Genomic DNA, 26,362 nt, shown 5'->3' with positions numbered 1-26,362 from the left:
AACCCTCAACCTTCTTTGTAAGAGATCCATAAAATAGAGCCACACAAAGACATGATTTCTTGCCTATCAAATGGAGGAAAAATACAAAAGTCAGTGAACATGTAGTGATAGTAAGACTGTGGGAAAATGGGCATTTCCTACAATGCTGGTGAAATGACAGCACGGTACAACCCCACTAAAGGAGTGTTTTGCAACATCTAGCAAAATTGGATTATCCAAAGATACACTGACAAAGAAGTACAGAGGGTTATTCACAACAAAAATATGTGTAATAGCAAAAGACTAGAAATAATCCCAAAAGGGGACTAGCTAAATAAATGACTGCATATCACACAATCTAGTAGTACACAACTTATAAAAGCGAATGGGAAATATGTCTACATGCAATATGGAGTAATCACCAGGACATAATGTTAAGTGGAACAAGCAAGGTGGAGAGAAGTATAAATCGTATGCTACCATTTATCTCACAAAAGATGGGAGATAAGAATATACACACACATATAGATCTATTCACACATACATGAATTTGCTTTTACTTTTAAAAACAGACAAACCATAAAAAAGGGGGCAAGGAAGGAAAGGGCAGAGGGGATAGGAATAGAAGCTAGACTTCTTTGTAAATTGTTTTGTAGACTCAAATTCAGAATTGTGAAAATATTTATATGTGTATAAAACTAAATTTCAAAAAGACCACAATCCCTAAAAATTGAAATCAAAACAATTAAAGGTGACAAGAACAAAGCTGGAGAACTCCCACTTCCTAATTTCAAAACCTACAATACTCAAGACAGTGTGGTACTGGCATTAGACTAAACAGTGAAAATCAGTGCGAAAAAATTAACATCCAGAAATAAACCCTCACATTCATAGTAAACTGAATTTTGACAAGAATGCTAAAACAATTAAATCATGGGAAGAATCACTTTTTCAAAAAAAATGTGCTGGGACAACTGGAGATCCACATGTGAAAGAAGCAATTTTTTTTTAAAGATTTTATTTATTTATTTGACAGAGAGAGAGAGACAGCTAGAGAGGGAACACAAGCAGGGGGAGTGGGAGAGGGAGAAGTAGGCTTCCCGCCGAGCAGGGAGCCCGATGCGGGGCTCGATCCCAGGACCCTGGGACCATGACCCAAGCCGAAGGCAGACGCTTAACGACTGAGCCACCCAGGCGCCCCTGAAAGAAGTAATTTGAACACCTACCTGATATCATACACAAAAATTAACTCAAAATGGATCAAAGACCTAAATGTAAGAGATAAAACTGTAATATATATACCTGCTTAGAGGAAAATATAGACATAAATTTTCATGAACTTGGTTTAGGCAATGATCTTTATGGCACCAAAAGCACAATCAACAAGAAATAGATAAACTGGACACCATCAACACTAAACAAGCCACCCACTGAGAAAAAATATTTCCAAATCCAATATGTGATAAGGAACATGTATCTAGAATACAGGCATACCTCGTTTTATTATGCTTCACTTTACTGCACTTGGCAAATGTTGCATTTTTTTTTTTTTTTTTTTTTTTACAAACTGAAGGTCCGTGGCATCCTTGTGTTGAGCAAGCCTATTGGTACCATTTTTCCAAAAGCATTTGCTCACCTCGTGTCTGTATATCACATTTTGGTAATTCTTGCAATATTTCAAACTTTTCCATTATTATTATATTTGTTATGGTGATCTGTGATCAGTGATTACAACTCACTGAAAGCTCACATGATGGTTTGTATATTTTAGCAATAAATTATTTTTTAATTAAAACATATACAGTGCTTTTTTTTTTAAGATTTTATTTATTTATTCATGAGAGATAGAGAGAGAGAGAGGCAGAGGCAAGGGAGAAGCAGGCTCCCCAAGGAGCAGGGAGCCCGATGCGGGACTCGATCCCGGGACCCTGGGATCATGACCTGAGCTGAAGGCAGACGCTTAACCGACTGAGCCACCCAGGCGTCCCTACAGTGCTTTTTTTAAGATACAATGCTATTGTACCCTTAACAGACTATAGTATAGTGTAAATATAATTTTTATATGCACTGGGAAATCAAAAAATTTATTTGACATGCTTTATTGCAATATCCACTTCATTGCCATCATTTAGAACCAAACCTTCAATACATCGAAGTTATGCCTGTACATAAGGAACTCTTACCATTCAGTATTTGTTTAAAATGGCAAAGGATTTGAATAGACATTTCTCTAAAGAAGATAAACAAATGGTTAATAAGAACATGAAAGGATGTTCAATTTCATTTTTCATCTGGGAAATGCTAATCATAACCACAAAGAGATACTACTTCACACTCACTAGCGAGGTAGGAGGGAAGGGAGACTCAGGAGACAAGTTGATCAAAGTAAAGCCATTCTGGTTTTAGACTGACCCTTAACCTAAAAGTCAGCAGGTAGTAGACAGAGTCACAAGATCTGACTCATGGAAGACCACAAGACCCCACTCCCTCGGGCAATAAAAGCCACAAAGGCCGGACATTCTTAAAATTGCTCCCTGTGGGTAATTTCACAACCCTAAGACAATGGCAAAACTAACTACCCAATGTAAATGATAAACCCAAAATTAAGGAGTAAGCCCCTCCCTACAGAGTTAGCTAATTTTTCAAACTTACAAAACCCTTTCTTAGAAGCAAAGGGGGGGTCGTCTTCCTCACCTGGGAGAAGATATCACTATTCTATCTGTGAAGTAACTCCTTTCTCACTTCTATACTTAATAAATTTTTGTCTGTTTTTCTAAACCGCTTGCTCTTGAATTCTTTCTCACACAAAGCCAAGAACACTCAAGGCAAGAGGCCTGAGGCCCTCCCTCTCAGGACCTTGGCCCATCTAGCATCACTAGGATGGCTAAAAGCAAAAGACAGTTAAGTGTTGGCTATAAGCAAAAGACAGATAATAAGTGTTGGTGAGTAACTGGAACCTTCATATGCTGCTGGTGGCAATGTAAAATGATGCAGCCACCGTGCAAAACAGTCTGACTGGTCCTCAAATGATTGAACACAGAGTTACGATATGACCCAGCAATTCCACTTCTAGGTATATATTTAAGGGAAATAAAAACATACATCTATACGAAAACGTGCACACAAATGTTCTGAGTAGCAATTTTCTTTTTTTTTTTTTTTAAGATTTTTTATTTATTTGAGAGAGTGAGAGAGCGAGGACGAGAGCGGGGTGCGGAGCAGAAGGAGAAGCGGACTCCCCACTGAACAGAGAGGCCGATGTGGGGCTTGATCCCGGGACTCCAGGATCATGACCTGAGCTGAAGGCAGCCACTCAACTGACTGAGCCACCCAGGCACCCCTGAACAACATTATTCTTAAGAGCCAAAAAGTGGAAACAACACAAATCAAGTGCCCATCAACTCATGAATAAATAAAAAGTAGTATATCTATACAATGGAAATTATTCAGCCATAAAAAAGCAATGAAGTTCTAGTACATAGTACAACCTGGATAAACCTTAAAAATATTATGCTAAGTGAAAGAAGTCAGACACGAAAAAAGACCACACATTATATGATTTCATTTATAGGAAAAGCCCAAAATAGGTGAATCTTTAGAAAGAAAAAGTAGTTTAGTCATTATGTAGGGCTGGGAGGTGGGGAGAGCAGGAATGGGGAATAATTGCTAATAAGTAGGTGTTTGTTAGGGGTAATGAAAGTGCTCTAAATTCAGATTGTGAATATACTCTGTAAATACACGAAAACCACTAAACTGTACACTTTTTACAGGGGTGAATTTTATGTTAATATCTCAAAAAAAGATGTTTTTTTAAAAGAGACAACACCTAATTGCAATATATTAACCCCTCTTGACCTTAAACAAACTAAACTGTTTTTAAAAGGCATTTGTGAGACAATCAGGGAAATCTGAACAAAGACTTGATAACATTAAGGAAATGTGTTTTGTATTTTTTTCATGTGTGCCAATGAATTGCGGTTATGTTTTTAAAAGAAGTCTTTCTTATCATTCGAGATACGACCTGAAATACTTTCAAATGAAATGATCTGATAACTGCTTCAAAATCATCTGGGCTGAGAGAGGATACAGACAGAACAAAATCATTGGTGCTGTGTAATAGGTTACAGAGGGGTTTGTTATACTAGCCACTCTAGTTGTATCCGTATTTGAAATTCTGCAAAATAAAAAAGTTAAAATAAAAACACTCCTAACAGCTACCCATTTGTATTTGTCTACTTATACACATACATTATGAAGAAACTCACTTAAGGGGCGCTTGGGTGGCTCAGTCGGTTAAGCGTCTGCCTTCAACTCAGGTCCAGGGTCCTGGGATCGAGCCCCACATGGAGCCCCGTGTCTCCCTCTCCCCCTGAGACGCCCCTCCGGCTCGTGCTCTCTCTCTCTCTCAAATAAATAAATAAAATCTTTAAAAAAAATTTTAAAACTCACTTAAGCAGTGGGTAAGGTTAGCAAATGGTCAATCTGGGTTTCTGCTTATTTTAAGTCCTGTTGCCAACATGAATTTGTTGTATCTACAATATTCTCCTTAGAATAAAGTATTACCATCAATTAGAAAAATTATGTCTGAATTTATATAAGTATATTTCAATTACACACCTTATTTCTCAAGAGAAAATTAGTCCACATTCAGTACGTCAGGTTACAGTTATTGAGGGCATATTGTTATTCTTCAAAATTGAAGTACAAAAGGAAAGTTTTATGAATTTTTCTTCCAGACTCTACTATTTCACTGTTTAGTCTTCAGTCCAGGAAAATGCACATAGGAATTAAATCAATTTGCCTCAGTTTGAATTTTACATGAGAACTCAACAGGAATACATATTTAGAAGACAACCCAGAAGAACAGACATGTGGACATAAAACTGCTGGCCCATTTTCCTCCCATATTTTAATTTCTCTCAGAAAATCCAGAGGAGAAAGACTTGAGCCAAAGAAAACGAGCATGAATTTGGACTTCTAAAGCATACATAACAGTAAGAGACTTGAGACACTAAATCTTTAGAAGGCTACACTACATCTTTGCTCTAATATGAATAAGCAATTAAAGAGGTCGTCTTGGTGCCATAGTCTACCATTTCAAGAACTGCTCCAACTAATAAGGCACAGGTCTAAACCAGGTTCCCCCAAATTCCCATTTAAACCTTTGACACTGAAATATAATTTTCCAAATATCATTGCCAACTATTTTTATGCATGGTTTATAGCTGATAAGAAATTCAATCTTAGGGGTGCCTGGGTGGCTCAGTCGTTAAGCAGCTGCCTTCGGCTCAGGTCATGGTCCCAGGGTCCCAGGATGGAGCCCCTGCATCGGGCTCCCTGCTCTGCGGGGAGCCTGCTTCTCCCTCTCCCACCCCCACCCCCCCGCTTGTATTCCCTCTCTCGCTGTCTCTCTCTCTGTGTCAAATAAATAAATACAATCTTAAAAAAAAAAAAAAAGAAATTCAATCTTAGAGGAAAACAAATCAAAATCACAGAGATTGTCACATTCATTTTGTGTGAACTATTTCTCAAGATGTGTACTGTTATCTATATGAGACAATGATCCTGGACCCATGTCTTCACCCATCAGACTTAGTTACCTGAAATGAAGGAACTCGGGTCAGGCTGAAGGGATCGGAACTGATTGACATAGTACTCGCGCTGTTCTTCTGTTATCCGCCAGGGTTCATCTGGGTAATTACTGTTGTTATCATGCGGTTCTCTCTCCACGGAAAAGGACTTTTAAAAATAAATAAGCAAATGCTCAGAGGTAAAAATATAAAACATCAGTAAAAGTTATCATGCATTATACTTATTTTTTTCCTCAAGAGAATACATTTAAACACCTTGTAACTAGAACATAATTAGAACATAAACTTCTACAGGGCAGACATCATGCTTTATAATTTTTTTGTATACCTCAAAGTTGTTAACAGGACTGAGAATGAAATACTGAACACTTGGTGAATGATGAAAGTTTTTCCAATGTGATGAAGAAAGAGTAAAAAGGACAATCATTCTTTTTAAACATTTTATTTATTTATTTATTTATTTATTTATTTATTTATTTATTTATTTATTGAGAGCGGGTGTGAGGCGGGTAGGGATTGAGAGAGAGGGAGCAAGAGAATCTTAAGCAGGCTCCACACCCAGCGTGGAGCTGGACTCAGGACCAATCTCACAACCCTGAGATCAGGACCTGAGTGAAATCAAGAGTCGGGACGCTTAACCAACTGAGCCAACCAGGTGCCCCAAAAGGACGATCATTCTTATCTTCAAATATTCACCACATTTTTATCCTTTTAGATTAGCTGAGTAGGCAGCAAAATAATCTAGATTTCTTTTAAACCATTTTTTTTAATCTACAAAAGCTATAACCATGTCATCTTTTTTCTGAAGCATTCCCATTGTATAAATCTGGGAATCAAAAGTTCCAATTCCAATTCCACCTCCCCAGGTCCTACTCGAGTGGCAAGTCAGGAACACAGAACCTCTCGTTCCGCATTTGTGAACTATGGATAATACTTAGTAATAGTACTGGGTGGGGAGAACTGCTCATGGGACCCCAACAGGGTAACATAACAAGGGGTGCATCAGACCTGACACTAGGGGGCATGCAAGGCAAATGTGAGGATTTAAGGATACAGAGAACCAGAAAAATAGTTCAGGGGAAAAGACTGTACTAGGCAGTGAGAAAAGCAGCAAAACTGGTGATTCTGGAAGGAGGAGCCTAAGGCTTTGTTCCATCCCTCCCATATACCCTAAGGCTAAGGTGCTACTTGCCAAGGGCCACTTTCATGGAACCAAGAGGTGAACACAAGGAGCATGATCCTTTAGGACAAAAGGAGACTAGGAAAGAAAAGGAGAGGTATTACTGCTAATAAGCCACCAAGTTGCCTGCTTCTGCACACACTATCAAGAAATTAATCATTAGGGGCACCTGGGTGGCTCAGTAGTTAAGCGTCAGCCTTCAGCTCAGGTCACGATCCCAGGGTCCTGGGATCGAGCCCTGCATCGGGCTCCCTGCTCAGCGGGAAGCCTGCTTCTCCCTCTCCCACTCCCCCTGCTTGTGTTCCCTCTCTCGCGGTCTCTCTGTGTCAAAAAAAATAAAAACATCTTTTAAAAAGAAGAAATTAATCATTAGGAGGGCATTCTACTCACTATCCCTAGAAAAGAAAGCCGACCACCTCTGCACCCTTCCTCCCACCCCAACACACACACCCCATTTCCAGCAAGTAATTCTTTTCAGGAACACCCAGCTCCCTCCTCTGTGGACTTTCAAAGATGAAATATGACTATAAAATGTTGAGCTGTGATATAACCTTGAGATTTCATTTTTAAAGTTTTCATACTAGGTGAGTTTCCACTAAATGTAGATCAAACCATTTTTAAATGCCCCAGAAGCCACTAATCATTAGTTAATATCATAAATTCATAGAATGCTTTCAAATTTACAAAGCACTACACACACCTATCTCATCTGAGCATCTCAAAACCTTTGAAAGGTAGACATAGCAGGGATTATTATACTTTTCCCAGATGAGGAAATGAAGGCTCATACAACTTAAGAGATGAGTCCAGGGGCGCCTGGGTGGCTCAGTCATTAAGCATCTGCCTTCGACTCAGGTCATGATCCCGGGGTCCTGGGATCGAGCCCCGCATCGGGCTCCCTTTGCTCAATGGGGAGTCTGCTTCTCCCTCTCCCGTTGTCCCTCACCCTGCTCATTCTCTCTCTCTCAAATAAATAAACAGAATCTTTTAAAAAAAAAAGAGAGAGAGATGAGTCCATATCCTTCATTATTTGCAATCAGCATTATTGCATTATTGCAGTCAGCAAGTAATTACCCCCTCTGTTTTATCTGTTGTTCAAAGTCAGCCTACTCCATATCAGGCCTTTTTTAAATTGAGTTGCATCAGGGACCTTGAGAACATGATGCTAAGTGAAATAAGTCTGGGACGCCTGGGTGGCTCAGTTGGTTAAGCGACTGCCTTCAGCTCAGGTCATGATCCCAGGGTCCTGGGATGGAGTCCCGCATCGGGCTCCCTGCTCTGCGGGGGGCCTGCTTCTCCCTCTCCCACTCCCCCTGCTTGTGTTCCCTCTCTCGCTGTGTCTCTCTCTGTCAAATAAATAAATAAAATCTTTAAAAAAAAAAAAAAAAAAGAAAGAAGTCTGACATAGAAAGACAAATACTGTATGATTTATATGTGGAAAAAAAAAAATCAAACTCACAGATACAGAGAACAGATTGGTGGCTGTCAGACGTGGGGGATGGGCAAAATGGGTAAAAGTGGTCAAAAGGTACAAACTTCTGGTTATAAGGTAAATAAGTCCTAGGGCTGTAATGTAAAGCATGGTGACTATAGTTAATGATACTGTTATATGTATTTAAAAGTTGCTTAAAAAGTAAATCTTAAAAGTTGTCATCACAAGAAAAAAATCTGTAACTATGTATGATGATGGATGCTGACTAGACTTAGTGTAGTAATCATTTTGCATTATATACATATATCAAATAATTACACTGCACACCTAATACAATGTTATACAATTTATCTCAATTTAAAAAAATAATAATTTTTAAAAATTGAGTTGCATCCAAGTTGTTTAACTCTTATCGTTCTGATAATAAACAATATAAATAAAGCAAGAAAGGCTACAAGTCAGTCTAAGCACCCGATGGACCACACAATTTTCCAAAACACTCGAGCCAAATTCAAATGCTCCACACTAGCACTTTCTGAACAAGCCCAAATGTCTGACCAGGTTGCAGGGGCAAAACCCAGGGTAGAGGGCGTCAGTATGCTATGGATTGGGTTCTTGGCCAAATTATAATGTGTAGAGCTCCCAGGAACACTGTCCTTCTGGTTGGCACTGAAGGAAACAGATGGAGTAAAGGTATCTAAAAAGCTGGGCACGAACAGGACACAAGAATGGATGTTTACGACTGATCGATCAAGCAGACAGAGACAGTTCATAAACCTGGCAGGACACTTGTGAAAAGCTGTGTCCCACCGGCCACCCTGCAAATGAAGACACGAAAATCTCTGTGCTGGGTGTTGGCTACTGCATTCCTGGTTCCGATACAGAAGCTACTATTCCCCTAGAATACACTCCTTTCCACCTGGACCTGAAGCTGCCATACCCAGTTGTTGTTGTGATGTCAGCCCATGTTTGTTCTTTCTCCAGTCCCATGACCACCTGCTCCCTCTGTTCCCTCTCACACATTATCTCACTCCCGACTGGCGTCAGTGGCCTCTTAGCAGGTCTCAAGTCTATTCTGGCAGCAGGGTTTAAAAGCCTACAGAGATGACCTGTCACCTATAAAAAACATTTACCTCCTCCACATGGCCTTTAGGGCCCTTATAATCCAACCTCCTCCCTGCTCACTCTTAGCAGGCTTCTGATTGCACACATGCTGGCTCTTCATGGGTCAGATCTTTGTCTTCTTCCCAGACCATCCCTTCTCTGATCCCAGCCTGCTCAAATCCTATTACTCGAGTCCCACTGCCCCAAAGGCTCTCCAACGTACCTGCCAGGCCCACAGCCACTTCAGAGGGCAATGCCCATCCCCCAACTCTGATACAAAGGTGGGCTTGGCAGCCACATGTGCACCACAAGACCCACCTCACACCTGGTTTCACCCAATTGAGTCCAAGTAAGGAAGGGAGGGCATAGAGTTTCTGGCCTCTGGGATCCTCTTGCATGGAAAGCTCTACCCTAGCAAGAAAAACTTCAGCCAGATGCTCATTACTGGGGGTGTGGATAAGAAATATGAAGATCAAAAGCACAGAAAGCAGGCCCTGAATGGATGCAGTGAAGCCATGATATAGAGTAAGGGCCCAGTGGGACTTGAAGTCATGAGGAAGCCAGAACCAGTATAAGCAGAACCTGTGAGGTAGAGAAGTACTAAAAAGAACAGGGGGTGAGGATGGCTGCTGGCAGCCAAAAGATAGCAGATAGTGAAGCAAACTCAAGGAAACTAGGGCAAGCACAAATAACCAAGAACACTCACTCTTTAGGACCACTGGGCCACTCCTTGTCTCTCATTTCTTGGATTCCCATGAGAACTTCAACCCCACCTCCTTTTCAAGAAGACTTAAGCTGGCAAGGAGAGTCCCTGCTCCCTAAAACCAAAAAAGCCTTGCAACAAAGAGAGAGAAGGCATATGAACATTGTATAATCTATACATAACATAGCATGGCCCTTCTACTGGCTTGCACTAAATGTGTTAACTACCCCCATTCTCTTTCCCCTTGCTTCTCACTGCATGCTTTTAATTGATTTAATAAACAAGTAATTAAGCATCTTAAAAAATATGAATTCTTGGGGCGCCTGGGTGGCTCAGTTGTTAAGCGTCTGCCTTCAGCTCAGGTCATGGTCCCAGGGTCCTGGGATCGAGCCCCGCATCAGGCTCCCTGCTGTGCAGGAAGCCTGCTTCTTCTCCCTTTCCCACTCCTTCTGCTTGTGTCCCCACTCTCACTGTGTCTCTCTGTCAAATAAATAAATAAAATCTTTTTAAAAAATATGAATTCTTATAAGTATCACACAGTTTGAACATTTCAAGTGCTCCTGAATATCATCACTCAGGTTTCAACCTGGGGGACCAGAACCATATCATGTATTCCTTTATTCCGCATATAGTCCCTAGCAGGTACATCACAGATACTAAAAAGTAGTGTGAGATCCACTTATTGATGGGCTCTAGTAAGTTCAGGTGTTTGTCTTACATTAAGAGGTGCAGAAACACTACTCTGTGTTGTGGGCTGAATGAAAGAAAACCTATGAGTCTATTTCACATTTAAAGTTTCAGATCTATCAAAAGAAATCCATGTCTACCTTCCTGTGGTTCATCCAGTCTCTGATCTCTATGGGGAGTTCTCAAGTTCCATATCCATTAAGTGAGTATTTCAGTGTCAGGTGAGGGCAAACAGAAGGAGTAGATCACATTCCACATATCCTTAGGCTGAAATAGTCCAAAAGAAAGCTCATCTACAAGAAGCAAAATGATTTGAACTTTGCTGCATGAAGAGTGATCCACTCATTCATTCATTCAACAGACATTGAACACCAAGTATATCCCAGACAATAGTGACTCGGGATACACTGATGGGCAAACAGATTCTTTTTCCCAGGAAACCTAGGGTCTCATGAGAGAGAAAGACAAACAGGCAATCTCAAAACAGTGAAGTGCTATGACAAGACAGGGTACTCTAGAGCTTTGCTACTCAAAGTACAGTCCCCAGACCACCCAAATCAGCATCACCTGGAGACTCCCTAGAAACACAGAACCTCAGGCTCTACCTTACATCTGGGGAATCAAAGTCTGGGAGTGGGACCCAGGAATCTGTGGTTTAACAAGCCCTCTAGATGATGTGAAGCACACTCAAGTTTGAGAAGCAATGCCATAAAACATGCAGAGCAAGACAAACAAAAGGAACAGCATTTACAAAAACCCCCAAAAATGAGAGAAAATGGCCATCTTCTGCAAGTAGCTCAGTTGGACTACATGTAGATAGAATAGGCTGCTAATACAACATGGATGTTAGTGGAGCTGCCTGAAGATAGTCCAGACAACAATCAGGGCCCAGATCATGAAGGCCCAGGTATACCAGGTTAAGAGATACAGACTGTATCTAGAAGACAATAGGGAGCCACAGATAAGTATTAAACAGAACAATGATATTATCAGATGTCAGTTACAGAAAGAACACTTCAGTGATGAGAATGGAAGGGGAAAGACTAAAGGTAGGAGGACAAGTTAAGACCATATGAGCAACCCTGGCCAGAGGTCAAGATGGCCCAGAGTTAGGGAGGGGATGAGAAGAGACAGGGAGAAAAAAGCCACATGGCCAGGACCAGAGGAAGGCCCATTCCAGCAGTGGGATGGCAGCTAAGGACCTCTCTGTCAGCAGCTAGAGGGCCATCTTGCTGCAGGACCCAGATGCATGGAACATCTTCTCCAAATGAACCCAAAGTCAACTGAAACAACTGGCCCAACTTACAAAGATCTGAAAAGTCAGCCACCAGAGAGAGAATACCCAACTGCAAAGACTGAAGGCACTGAGAAATGTGGGTGGATGAACTATGGAGCCTCGGGCTTCCAAGGTGAAGCCAGAGCCAGGAAAAGCCCCAACTGCGCATGCACCCTAAGAGGACTCTTCCACTTCAATTCCAGTTCCAGTGGTTTCATCAACTGGGTAGAACTATTTGCTAGTTGGTGCCAATTTTAAGTTCTGCCAGCGTTTTAAGAAAAAATGAGAGAGAAACCTTCCACATCTGTCCACTTAAGCCACATACATATGGTTCATTATGCAGTTTCTCTAGACACAGGAGAATTAGATTTGCTTATATTTAAAACATTCAAAGCCTTAGTTTCGTTTCAAGTGAAATGCAAATATTTGGCACTACAAGTTATTATCTCAAGGGAAAACCGGCTGTTTATCATGAAAGAGACTTCAAAAGACTCATTAAAAAGTAATACTATTAATAAAATCCCAAAAGGTGACATTTACCCCTGAAGTATCTTAAAAATCAAGCACAGCTGAATAATATGAATTGCAAGGAGGCATTATCAGGGAGAATTTACAAAGGGTGTGTATATATTGTTTCAACCACAGAACATTTCTGTTTTGAATATAATCCCACCCTGGAGATATCCTATAAATGCTGCCCAAGAGTCCAGCCATTTCACCTGAGGATGCAATGATCTTATACCAGTGCCTTAGTAAACAAACCATCTGGCATAGCAAAAGCTCATACAGAGCCCACAGTGAGGATTTGAGAACACCTCACCTGCCAACAATATTTTGGAAATAAGACAGCCTCAGTGCAACTACTGATCAAAACACGATTTCATGGAGCGCCTGGGGGGCTCAGTCTTTGAGCGTCTGCCTTCTGCTCGGGTCATGATCCCAGGGTCCTGGGATCGAGACCCGCATCAGGTTCCCTGCTTCGCAGGAGGCCTGCTTCTCCCTCCCCTACTCCTCCTGCTTGTGTTCTCTCTCTCACTGCATCTGTCAAATAAATAAATAAAATCTTAAAAAAAGAATTGTCTTCACCTTGTTGCACTTTTCCATACTACTTAAAAAAACACACACACACACAATTTCATGAGCAAAGATGTGAGAAGACTCAATCTCCCCTAATGAGAAAGAAGGACTAACAGGCTGGTGAGACTAGACTAGAGCCCAAGTGAATATTAATCTGCCTAAGGAAAGATCATGGTCACTGATCAGCCATGGGGCTGAGGAGAAAGAAGAGTCATAGAGGCAAATGACAGCCTTGCTGATATAGGGGATTATATCCTCTGATCATTTATATGTCCTCTGATCATTTACGTGGCCCGAGGCCTGGTACAGAAGTATCACTGAGTGGCTGTGGCTGCCCTCCCAACAATGACATGTTCTACCACACCCCCTGCAGTTGGTTGCAGCCATGTGACTGAGTTCTAGCCAAGGCAATGTGAGCACAAGTGACAGGCACCACTTCCATGTACAGCTAGCACTCTGTGGCACTCTATGCTCGTCCCCAAGGGCCACTGAATGGGGGACGGCACAGCCACGGGACAGAAGGAGCACTGGTGCCTGAATCACCATGTGGAGGAAGGCTGCCTACCAACCTGTTAGATGAGTGAGAAATATACCAATGCAATGAAGTCATTAAAACGCAAGGCATATTTGTCATACCGGCTATTAGTCTAACTATCCTTCAGGCAAGGCCCAAAGGAAAAGCAGGCCTGCCCAGTCCCAATGGCACAGCCATTCCTGCACTGAAGATGGAAGCATAAGGCTTCGTTTTGTAATTTGACCACCTAATGACATGAGACAATTCTGAGCCTATACAATTTTATAATTTGTCCATGCAGATGATCTATAGGGACAGCATGTGTGTGGACGCATCATTACAGCCATCTTTCTATGTCTGGTTAATAGGAGTTTATGTTTCATGGGTTTGAAGGAGATTTACGGGAAGATGGACTGAGTAAAAAGAGGAGAGGGCCAGGGTAAAACTGGGAAAACTATTAAATGAGGAATGAAGAAAACAAGATGGAGCTCAACAATTTTGTTTTGAACTTTCAACTGGTTACTCTGTGTAATACTTTACAATCTTGTGCATTTATCTTCTGTCTCACACCCCACTCTCACTATAATAAAAGGTCCATGAGGGTAGGAAAACTGGTCTAGTCTGATCACTGCTGTATCCCCAGCACCTAGACAAGTGCCTATCTATGCTCATACATGTTTTTTTTCAGTGACTAAACAAATTGGACAAATGGACAATTCCAATCCAGAGACAGAAAGGTTAACCTGAGCTCTCCTATGATGACTAGACCTGAACTTTATATGCATTTATTAAACAACCTCACCTAACTGTAAAGGCTGGGCCCCCTCCTTTACCAATGAAATTAAAGGAAAAAATTCTTTTCTTTTTATTTTGAAATAATTATAGGTTCACAGGAAGTTGCAATAAATGACTTCTGGTTTTACCTGTAGAGGAGTTAGTTAAAATTAAATCCTAATAGCAATTTAACCTTATCAGTTTCTTCATGGAAATACATCCATAGAGATGCCAAACTTGCTCAGAGATCTAATTTCAACAGCTTAGGAGGTTGATTGCAAAGTGTAGGAATCTGAATCTAATGAGCAACACAGAGTTGCTGCTTATTAAGATAAACTAAATTTTAAAAGCAATCACCACAGACATAGGAGATTGTCAGGGAACACATATTCACGACTTTGCTAAGTGCCAGGAACTATAAGCACCCAATACACATGACCTATTTTCACCTTCACAACAACCCTGAGACGTAGGTCCCATTATTTCCAATTTGCAGAAGAGGAAACTGAGGATTAAGGAAGGGAAGTGACTTACCAAGATCACACGCCGACTAAAATGGTAGAGCCAGAACATGAGCAGAGTCCAGAGTACTCTTTTTTAATGAGCAATCCCTATGCCTCTCCCTCCCTCTCTTATCCATCCATCCTGTAACAATATACCATTTCCTTTTAAGAAACACCCTCACTATTCTGAAAACTATAAAACACTGATGAAAGAAATTCAAGACGACATAAAGAAATGGAAAAACATTCCATGCTCATGGACTGGAAGAACAAGTACTGTTAAAATGTCTATATTACCCAAAGCAATCTACACATTTAATGCAATCCTTATCAAAATACCAACAGCAGGGGCGCCTGGGTGGCTCAGTCAGTTGAGCGTCTGCCTTCGGCTTGGGTCATGATCCCAGGGTCCTGGAATCGAGCTCCGCATCGGGCTCCCTGCTCCGCGGGAAGCCTGCTTCTCCCTCCCCCACTCCCCCTGCTTGTGTTCCCTCTCTTGCTGTGTCTCTCTCTGTCAAATAAATAAATAAAATCTTCAAAAAAAAAAAAAAGAAAATCTTTAAAAAAAAATACCAACAGCATTTTTCACAGAGCTAGAACAAACAATCCTAAAATTCATATGGAACCACAAAAGACCTCAAATAGCCAAAGCAATCTTGAAAAAGACAAACAAAACTGCAGGCATCACAATTCCAGACTTCAAATTATATTATAAAGCAGTAGTAATTAAAACAGTATGGTACTGGCATAAAAACAGATTCATAGAACAATGGAAGAGAATAGAAAATCCAGAAATAAACCCACAATTAGATGGTCAATTAATCTTTGACAAAGGAGGAATGAATATGCAATGGGAAAAAGTCTCTTCCACAAATGGTGTTGGGAAAACTGGACAGCTACATGCAAAAGAATGAAACTAGACCGTTTTCTTTCACCATACACAAAAATAGACTCAAAATGGATTAAAGACTTAATTGAGACCTGAAAACCACAAAAATCCTAGAAGAGAGCACAGGCAGTAATTTCTCTGACATCGGCCCTAGCAACATTTTTCTAGTTATGCCTCCTGAGGCAAGGGAAACAAAATCAAAAATAAACTATAGGGACTACATCCAAAAAAAAAAAAAAAAAGCTTCTGCACAGCAAAGTAAACACTCAACAAAACTAAAAGGCAACCTATGGAATGAGAGAAGATATCTGCAAGTGATAAATCCAATAGAAGAGTTAGTATCCAAAATATATTTTATCTTTTTAAAATATTTTATTTATTTATTTGACAGAGAGACAGCAAGAGAGGGAACACAAGCAGGCGGAGTGGGAGAGGGAGAAGCAGGCTTCCTGCTGAGCAAGAAGCCCGATGCGGGGCTCCATCCCAGGACCCTGGGATCACAACCTGAGCTGAAGGCAGACGCTTAACGACTAAGCCACCCAGGCGCCCCCAAGATATATTTTAAAAAACTTACACAACTCAATACCAAAAAACAAATAACCCAATTAAAAAATGGGCAGAAGACATGAACAGACATTTCTCCAAAGAATACATCCATATGGCCAATAGACACATGAAAAGATGCTCAACATCACTCATCATCAGGGAAATGCAAATCAAAGCCACAATGAGATATCACCTCACACCTCGAAGAATGGCTAAAATCGAGACAAGAAACAAGTGTTGGCAAGGATGTGGAGAAAGGGGAACCCTCTTGCATTGTTGGTGGGAATGCAAACTGGTGCAGCCACTGTGGAAAACAGTATGGAGGTTCCTCAAAAAATTAAAAATATAACTACCTTAGGACCCAGTAATCACACTATTATTTACCCAAAAAACTATAAAAACACTAATTCAAAGGGATACATGCATCCCTATGTTTATTGGAGCATTATTTACAATAGCCAAATTATGGAAGCAGCCCACGTGTCCATGGATAAATGAATGGATAAAGATGTGGGGTGGAAGCAAGTATGTGTGTGTACACACACACACACACACACACCACAGAAATATTACTCAGCCTCGGGGCACCTGGGTGGCTCAGTTGTTAAGTTTCTGCCTTCGGCTCAGGTCATGATCCCAGGGTCCTGCTCCCTGCTCAGCGGGAAGCCTGCTTCTCCCTCTCCCTCTCCTGCCCCCCTTGCTTGTGCTCCCTCTCTCGCTGTCTATCAAATAAATAAAATCTTTAAAAAAAAAAAAAAAAAGAAATATTACTCAGCCACAAAAAGGAATGAAATCTTGCCTTGTGCAACAACATGGATAGAGCCAGGGAGTATAATGCTAAGTGAAATAAGTCAGTCTGAGAAAGACAAATACCATATGATCTCACTCATATATAGAATTTAAGAAACAAAACAAACGAGCAAAGGAAAACAAAAAGAGAGACAAACCAAGAAACACACTCTTAACCATAGAGAACTGATGGCTACCAGAGGGGGGGTGGGGGGTGGGTGAAATAGATGATGGGGATTAAAGAGTAGACTCGCCATGATGAAAAAAATAAAGTAAAATAAAATAAAACAGGAACACCCTCACTCCAATGCCAAAATCAATGTAGCAATTTTGCAGACTGCAGATATTCATCTGGGATATGAATATCCTATACTTACACATCTCTCCCATTATCTAATTTAGTCATGGATTTGGACCAGTAAACTATTAAATCATACAGACAGAGCACCATCTTATTGCTCACACACATATAAGCATCTGGCATGTTTTCACATCAGGAAAGAATCCTGTAGACAGCCATACAATACAGGTATTCAATCATTTCACTGTTATTTTAGCATGTGGCACTAACACTATTTTGATTAACATAAGAAATGCTTATGAATAATCACTATCTCCAACTCTTCCATCATGAGCCAAGATCTGCTACTCCAGAGGGCATTTTTCCTTGGGATTTTGCTCTCTGCTTGGAGGAGTCCAGAAGAAAGTGAGAAATCAGCAGTAAGAGGAGATTTTGATGAGGCTGTGGACTTCCAGTACCACTACACTAACATGCCCACCCCAATCCTTGCCAGTTAGGTCAAGGGCACCTGTCTCCTTCACTATGCCCTCCCCTTAACACTCATGGCAGCCTGAGGTCAGATGGGAAACAGATGTGCCAAGATCTGGGGCTGAATTCGAGGAATGCTTTAGACAATGAGGCTACATACTGGAGGTGCAAAAAGAGTGCAGACTCTGGAGGCAGACAGGCCTGGGCTCAAATCTGGGATGGTCACTTGGGCCACTTAACTTCTGAACCATCAGTTCCCCACCTAAAAGGCAGTGCCATGGACCACAGGGCTCTGCCTACCTCTCCAGCTTCATCTCCCTCCCACTCCAGGCTCTGGCCACACTGGCCTTCTTTCAGGTCTTGGACTGTGTCTCCTCTGTGTGCTGTATACATGGTATACTGGCCCACTCAGTACCCACTCCATTCCCTCTTAGCATAACTCTGCACTGCAGGCGCTGGCTAAGTAAAAGTACATTATCCAAATACCTCTGCTGCTAGAATTCCAGATGGGACTTAGGTTCCACTAAACACGCCCACGGAAGGCTGATTCAAAACAAGTCACATGGTAAAAGAGGCAGGGAACAAAGCATTCACTTGGCGGGCCTGGGTCATACACAGTGTGGAGCTGCAGCCGAAAGCTATGGCGACAGCTGCCCAGCTCTGTAGCTTCCTGATTGTGGCAAAGGCAAAGCTCCCTCAGCCGTCCAGCCATCCAGTCCTGCTGTGTGGTTCGGGGAATTGTTCCTGCAAGCTCAGAAGAGAGTCTGAATCTTCAGCCCTTCCAAAGATCTGGTAGATCTCCCACCCGCTTATTAGAAATTCCTATTTGCATCTAAAACTAATGATGTAATGTATGGTGATTAACAATAAAAAATTTAAGAAAAAGAAATTCCTATTTGCGGGGCACCTGGGTGGCTCAGTCATTAAGTGTCTGCCTTCGGCTCAGGTCATGATCCCAGGGTCCTGGGATCGAGCCCCTCATCGGGCTCCCTGCTCTGCGGGAAGCCTGCTTCTTCCTCTCCCATTCCCCCTGCTTGTGTTCCCTCTCTTGCTGTCTCTCTGTCAAAATAAATAAATAAAATCTTTAAAAAAAAAAAAGAAATCCCTGTTTGCTCCAGCTAGCCAGAGTAGATTCTGTCATCCACAATGAAACCCTGACCAATGAAAACAGACCAGTGCACTCAGCCAGACACCCCTCTCCTTACCTCCCAGCACCATCCTCCCTTTGCCTGGTTACTTCCTAGTCATCCTTCACAGCTCAGCTCAAGCAGCACTTTTTTTTTTTTTTTAAAGATTTTATTTATTCATTTGAGAGAGAGAATGAGATAGAGAGAGAGCATGAGAGGGGGGAGGGTCAGAGGGAGAAGCAGACTGCCCGCCAAGCAGGGAGCCTGATGCGGGACCCGATCCCGGGACTCCAGGATCATGACCTGAGCCAAAGGCAGTCGCGTAACCAACTGAGCCACCCAGGCGCCCTCAAGCAGCACTTCTTTAGGGAAGCCTTCCCTCACTTTCTAGCCCTAGGTAGGATTTCTCTGTCACATGCCATGGAAATCCTCTCTTGTCGTTAGGGCAGCTGTCAGTTTTCCATTATACATGCAGAGGTGGGACCATCTGATTCACATTCATCTACCCCGCCTGACTGCAAGTTCCCTGAGAGCTGGGACCATGTTTGTAGTCCTCAGGGTACCCTTGGCATGGTGCCGGACCCACACCAGCCACTTAGTATCCCTGAGTGGATGAGTACAGGACATAATCTCGCAAGGAGTCTACCTTGCAAGAGTGTTGGGAGAACTGAAAGGACACACACAAGTAAAGGGGCGAGCACAGCACCAGGACCAAATAAGCACTCAGTTGGTAGAGACTCTCATTGGGATAGGCAACTAGGGGCATGACACCACCTGTTCACCTGATATCAGGGGGAATACCAATGGGCCCAGGGGCTGAAATGGTGCCGTTGTAAAGGCACCTTCCATATTTCTACCAAAGTATATACCAGCTAACTGAGACCAAGGGGTCCTGGAGAATATGCCAGAAACAAACAAACACTCTGTTTTTCAGCTTTAAATAGTACTACCTGGGACCAGGAGTTCAATTGGGTGCTTACATCTGAGAGAGTAAATCAGAGGTGCTCCTGTCCACCATATCAATGTGGGCCCTAGCTACTACCAAGAAAGCTCTGGACACCATAATGCCCACAACTGTGGGGAAAAGCAATGCTGACCCTACAAATAAAACATGCTCATTTGCTTTTGTCGGTAGTCTAATGACCTATTAAGCACTATATGGAAGCTAGAATTCTCATGTGTACCAGGATCCACCATTTTTACCCTCCCTCCACCCTACTGTCTCCAAGCACGGATTCTGTAAGGCCTTAAGGCAGCACCCCAATGAATACTAATATTTACTGAGTTTTCTTTTTCCCATAAAAATCCTTCAGTTTCGGGCGCCTGGGTGGCTCAGTCGGTTAAGCGACTGCCTTCGGCTCAGGTCATGATCCTGGAGTCCCGGGATCGAGTCCCGCATCGGGCTCCCTGCTCGGCAGGGAGTCTGCTTCTCCCTCTGACCCTCCTCCCTCTCATGCTCTCTGTCTCTCATTCTCTCTCTCGCAAATAAATAAAAAATCTTAAAAAAAAAAAATTTATAAAAAAAAATCCTTCAGTTTCAATGCCAGGTACCCTGTTCTTATATCCTGGAATCACCTCTCTTTCAATGATCCTGTATCTCTTTACTATTCTCATTCTGTAACGTGAAACATTTTTCATGTAGAAATGCCTCCCAACAAACAAACCAATCAACTACCATCACTTTAATTGTTAAGAAGCATAGGTAAAGGGTAAGCACCCGAAGAAGATAATAAGAGACAGACAAAAAGAATTAGGCTAAAAAAAAATTTCAGTATCAACTGAAATGCTTCAGAAATTAGGGAAAAAGAAGTAGGTGAAGGAAAGAAGTAGGAAGGAGGCTTCATGAGATGAAAAACAGAACCTCTTTGTGGTAACAGTGACTAACTGGGTATCTGTGAGTCCTAGTAGTAGATTCAGTGAAGTAGAACATATCAACCTTTTCTACCCCTTAAGGAGATGGTAAAACTCCAGCTAAGGTTGAAATCAAACACGGAATTAATCTGGTAAAACAAGAGGTCAAGAACAAGGCATATACATTCCTATAAAATTTATCAAACCAGTTCTTCCTGTTACACACCAAGACAAACACCCATATACTCCTTCCCGCCCTCTTCCTCCTCCTCCTCCTCCTCCTCCTCGTCCTCCTCGTCCTCCTCCCTCTCCCCTCACCCTCTTCTACTTCAGTCAGAGGAAGAGAATTTAGCAATGCCAAGAGGTCAACACACACACAATGTATTAACATTCACTATCCCTAACAACAGAAGACTTTCCTAGCCCTAATCTCTACCCATAAACTAAGTAACTCAACTTTCTGCCCTAAAGGTATAAATAAGAAATTCCTGTTGCTGGAGGGCCTAGGGTGCTCCAGAACCAAGAGAGGTTGGGGTCCCTAAACTCCTACAAGGGCCTTGGGTACCCAGGACCTCTTCTCAACCACACAAGGAGCAATTTTCCACATACACTGCAGCCTCTCATTTGTCCAAAGGAAAAGAGACACCAGCTTCTGGTTTCAGACTGGCAGGAATGACAAACCAGTAAGAAAACACTGATAACTCAAAAAAGAGGCATAGGATATGAAGTTATTTACTGAAAAGGAAACACAAATGTCTCACAAATGTCATATACTCCACTTCACTAATAAAGAGAAATGTTGCGGTGCCTGGGTGCATCACTCGGTTGGGCGTCTGCCTTCGGCTCAGGTCATGATCCCAGAGTTCTGGGATGGAGCCCCACATCGGGCTCCCTGCTCAGCGGGGAGCCTGCTTCTCCCTCTCCCTCTGCCCCTGCTCCAGCACTCTCTCTCTCAAATAAATAAATAAAATCTTCTAAAAAATTAAAAATTAAAAATAAAGGAAAATGTTCATTAAAACTACACCTAGATAGGGGCGCGTCGGTGGCTCAGTCGGTTAAGCGTCTGCCTTCAGCTCAGGTCATGATCCCTGGGTTCTGGGATCGAGTCCTGCATCGGGCTCCCTGCTCAGTGGGGAGCCTGCTTCTCCCTCTCCCTCTGCCCACCACTCCCCCTGCTTGTACCCTCTCTCTGTCAAATAAATAAATAATCTTAAAAAAAAAACTACACTGAGATATCATTTTTCACCTATCAGATTGGCAAAGGTGTAAGTTTTTTAGCACATTGTGTTAGCATGGGTATGGGAAAATAAACACTTTCATATATTGTTGGTAAATGTGTGAATTAGTACAGTCTCCAATTTGAAAATCTCTATCAAAAATAAAAATGTGTAGGAGCGCCTGGGTGGCTCAGTCAGTTAAGTGTCTGCCTTCAGCTCAGGTCATGATCCCAGGGTCCAGGGATCAAGCCCCACGTAGGGCTCCCTGCTCAGCAGGGAGCCTGCTTCTCCCTCTCCTCCCTGCTCATGCTCTCTCTCGCTATCTCTGTCTCTCTCAAATAAAAAAATAAAATCTTTAAAAAATAAAATAAAAATGTGTAGATACTTCATCCAATTATTCCATTTCTAAGAACTGGTGCTCTCTCTCTCTCTCTCTCTCTATATATATATGCATATGCAAACAATGCTCTAAGTTCCAGATGCTGATCAGAAGGAGCTGATCCATAAATGATTTATGGAAGATGCACACAATAAAATACCATGCATTTGAAAAAAACAAAATATGAAGACTGCTATAGAATGTTGTTAAAGTTTATTGCTAAGTAAAATATGCAAGTGTGTAACAGATGTATATAGTATGCTACCATATGTATAAAAAGCTGGAACTATATGTTTTGCACCTATTACATATAATTTCATATAAGAATACCTATATTCACTTGTATATGCATAAAATAGTCCTAGAATGATACAAAAGAAATGTGTCATATTAGCTGTCTGTAGGATAGGGAAGTGGATGGCCAGTGGTGGGGACAGAAGGGACACTTTTCATTCTGCACCCTTTAGTATCTTTTTAATTTTTGACATATTTTTTAAATTTTTAATTGCTCTTAAGAACAAGGGTATTTGAAAGTTCACAACCCATGATCCAAAAAAAAACAAAAACAAAAAACACCAGTGCAGTGTAAACAAGCCAGCAGCACCGTAGCATGCTTTCGCTGCAACCAAGCAAAGAGGGCGAGCATGTTAGGTGGCTGCACAGCTCCAGCCCCTCAGGAGAACATCTGAGTGGGCTTCTTCAGTGGCTCACGAGCCCACTGGTTTGACTGCAAGATGTGGAGCACAAAAAAGGGCAAGAACGAAATGTGGAAATGTGGAGTGGCGTCATGCTGAAGTACGCCCAGGGCACTTCACGGGGCAAGGTCACAGCTCTCAGATAAGGAGAGAGGGGAAAGATTCCAAAACAAGGAAGGAAAAATGCCTGAGGCTCCACTCAAAGAAAACAAAACAACCACAAAAACAGCCCCCACCCAGGCCAAATGACCATGAAAGAGCCCCCTATGGGCCCGACCTGCCACACAGGCCATTCCTCTGGGCTGAGAACCAGGTAAGAGAAGCAGAGTGGCTCAGACAATACTGAGTAGGCCCCACTTGTTGACCTGCTTCTTTCTTCTCCACACTCAGAACACCAACTTGCTCACGACTCACCTCTAAGCCACCTCATTCAATCCCATCCCCGTCTTCCAGCCACAGCCTCTACTCTCTGCTCTCCTTACCCCACAGCATGCTAGTCCCATCCATCCATAAGATACCTTTCACACCATAAAAAGTTCTCCCAGAGCAGCGACAGCCTTCCAGAAGGTCTAGTTCTTCCTGTTCTCATCAAAACGACTATAGTGAACAACTTAATCACAGTGACTATCCATTCTCTTCTGACTTATGCCAACAGCACTCTGACAGAACCTCAGGGTATTTGTTTCTTTTACCATCCTTTACACACTTCTTTTCTATTTAGAACCATTCCAAAGGGAGGCAAGGAGCAAAGAGAATCTGCTTCTGGCCATAAGTACCTACAATTAAGTCCTGGGTGAGACGGGGGGCATGGTAAAAAAATTGAAATTGAGCAAGAATGAGGCGGGGGAAGGAGACAACTAATTTAAATAAATGTTTTGCAAGTCACAGACTTTTAGATTAATATGGTGGCTGGCTAGCAATGTCTAACAATGTCTGCCTAGTTAGTAAAAAGCTTCCACCACAAATATAGCCAAGAGCCCCAAGTAAAATGGCAGAGTGATGAATTTCTCTAAATTCTGTTTATCAGTTTTTTGTCTTTGAAGTAATAAAGACAAATGAGTATTTAGAATTTATCCCAGAAGGCTGTTAAGTTCACCCCTCCAGAAAGAGAAGAATATATCACAGCATGTATATTTAGGGTACGAAAAGTGAGTATGTTTTGATTTAAAATAAAAGATAATTTTTTTTCTACTGAGATCTGCCTGGAAGGATATTTCATTTGCCAAGCCTGTCTCCCTAAAGTCAGATAAAAATATATTGCATATATTTTATATATGTATGTGTATATATATATATACATATGTACACATATACACAAATATACATATATATGAATACCTATATTTGTTTACATATGTATAATATACTCCTGGAATGGTACAAAACAAACACACCAGTTGCCTCTGGAATGTGAAACCAATAAAGACTGAATGCCATCCTCTAGCTGAGCTTACAGATAAATGAGACAGTAATGAACCATTTTTTTAAGAATGAAAAAATGGAAATTTCACATCTACAAGAAATATTAGAAAATTCTCAAACTTAATGTTATCAATAGAAAAAAAGGATACATGAACTGAGACAAAGGAGAAAACAAGGCAAAAGCCAGGATGGAGAATAAGGTTCCCACACAGAGAACACTGACCATCGGGGAAACAACAGTAGCTCTGTGTGGCTGGAGTATGGAGGGAGAGAAATGAGCTACTGTGGCTGAAAAAGTATTAAGCAGGGGCAAACACCAGGGCCCTGAGAGCCATGTTCAGGAATGTAGGTGATATGAAGAGAGCAACAGGCAGAGAGTGACAGGTCTCAATCAAGGGAGTAGAGTGATTAGATATGTATTTTTAAGATTTGAAAAGGGCACGAGGGGAAGCAAAGAAAAAGAGTTAGAGGCTGATAGAATAGATTCAGTGACAGAGGAAGATGGTCTGAACCAAAGAAATGCAGAATAACGGACAGGTAAGACAGGCATTTAGAAAGTGAAATGGCCGGCACCTGGTAACTAAGTGGGCAGAAGAGCCAAGAGACAAGCCAAATATAGAGACTAGCATTCAGGCCCGTGCTAATAGATGGACGGAGCCAGGAATGGAAGGGTGAAAGCTGGCTTTGTGGGAAAGACATGTTAGTTTAAACTCACAGTGGGACATGTGAGTGAGGATGTCTGGCAGATGGAGCTATGTGGTCATAAGCTTCCATATAGCTAAGGAGGAACAGAGTGAGAAGCAGACCCAGGCATCACCAACATGTGAGGTGCTAGTGGAAGTAGGAGAATGGAAAAAGAAGATTAGGAAGAAGTAGTCACAAAAGCAGGAAGAAAACCAGGAGAGGATGGCATCATGTACACCAAAATTTGAGAGCATGTCAAGAAGGTGGTCAGTGTCAAAAGTTGCTAAGGGGTCAATGAAACAAGGACTTAACCCAAGGTAGTTTCTGGCAACTGCAGCAAAAACAGAGGCAGCGGAGTATAGTGGGAGCAAAAGGGACAATTCTAAATCCTACACCAGCCAATTACAAATGTTGATGGTTAAGATAATTTGTGAAAAGTAAACCACAAAATGACCTATAAACACATGATAAACAGATGAATCAGGAAAGAAGACTTAGTATTTCTAATATATATATATATGTGTGTGTACATATATATATTTAAAGATTTTATTTGAGAGAGAGAGAACACGAGCAGGAGGAGGTACAGAGGGAGAGGGAGAAGCAGACTCCCCGCTGAGCAAGGAGCCCGACTGGAGCTCGATCCCAGGATCCTGAGATCATGACCTGAGGTGAAGGCAGACACTTAACCGAATGAGCCACCCAGGTGCCCCAAAGACTTAGTATTTCTTTACAAATCACTGTCAACCATTCACTGATCTAGGATATGCTCAGTATCTGAAATTTCAAAGGAAAAAACTTCCAACCCTAAACAAAAAAACCCTGAAATTTCTAAAATATTAGACAAAAAAAAAAATTATACATGCCAATATCTGGGTGCTGAATTTGGCATAAGCATCTCTAAAATGCCAAGTTCATGAGCTGCAAGAGCACTGGCCCAGGGTCCTGAATAACCTCCCTAAGTACCCAGAGGCCACTCCCCTTCCAATCATAAGAAACAACTTGAATACAAGTCCACAGAGGAAGCTAGAAGAGAGCAAGGTTGCCAACAGCACACTAACGTGGCAATGTGAGGGGAATGAGTTACCCCAGCCTAGCCTACTACCAGCCCCAATCCATATTAATCCCCTACCACCAAAAACCTTCTCTTTAGATCCCCTCATCTACATGACTA

The 26,362-nt window shown here is 41.8% G+C and overlaps 1 protein-coding gene across 1 annotated transcript in view; it reads right to left on the bottom strand.

The window, feature by feature from the left end:
- The window catches only part of REPS2 (RALBP1 associated Eps domain containing 2), a 216,897-nt gene that overhangs the window by 109,627 nt on the left and 80,908 nt on the right, over nt 1-26,362 (bottom strand). Inside the window, exon 6 of the mRNA XM_035000243.1 lies at nt 5,580-5,718. Coding sequence (XP_034856134.1) covers nt 5,580-5,718 — 139 coding nt within the window. The remainder of the gene's footprint in view (nt 1-5,579; nt 5,719-26,362) is intronic.

This window comes from Mirounga leonina, unplaced genomic scaffold, assembly GCF_011800145.1.
Source record: "Mirounga leonina isolate KUSES-001 unplaced genomic scaffold, KU_Mleo_1.0 Mir_101595, whole genome shotgun sequence".
Taxonomy (NCBI): Eukaryota; Metazoa; Chordata; class Mammalia; order Carnivora; family Phocidae; genus Mirounga; species Mirounga leonina.
Note: the sequence above shows the minus strand (reverse complement) of the source record. Positions and strands in the feature narration are given on the sequence as shown.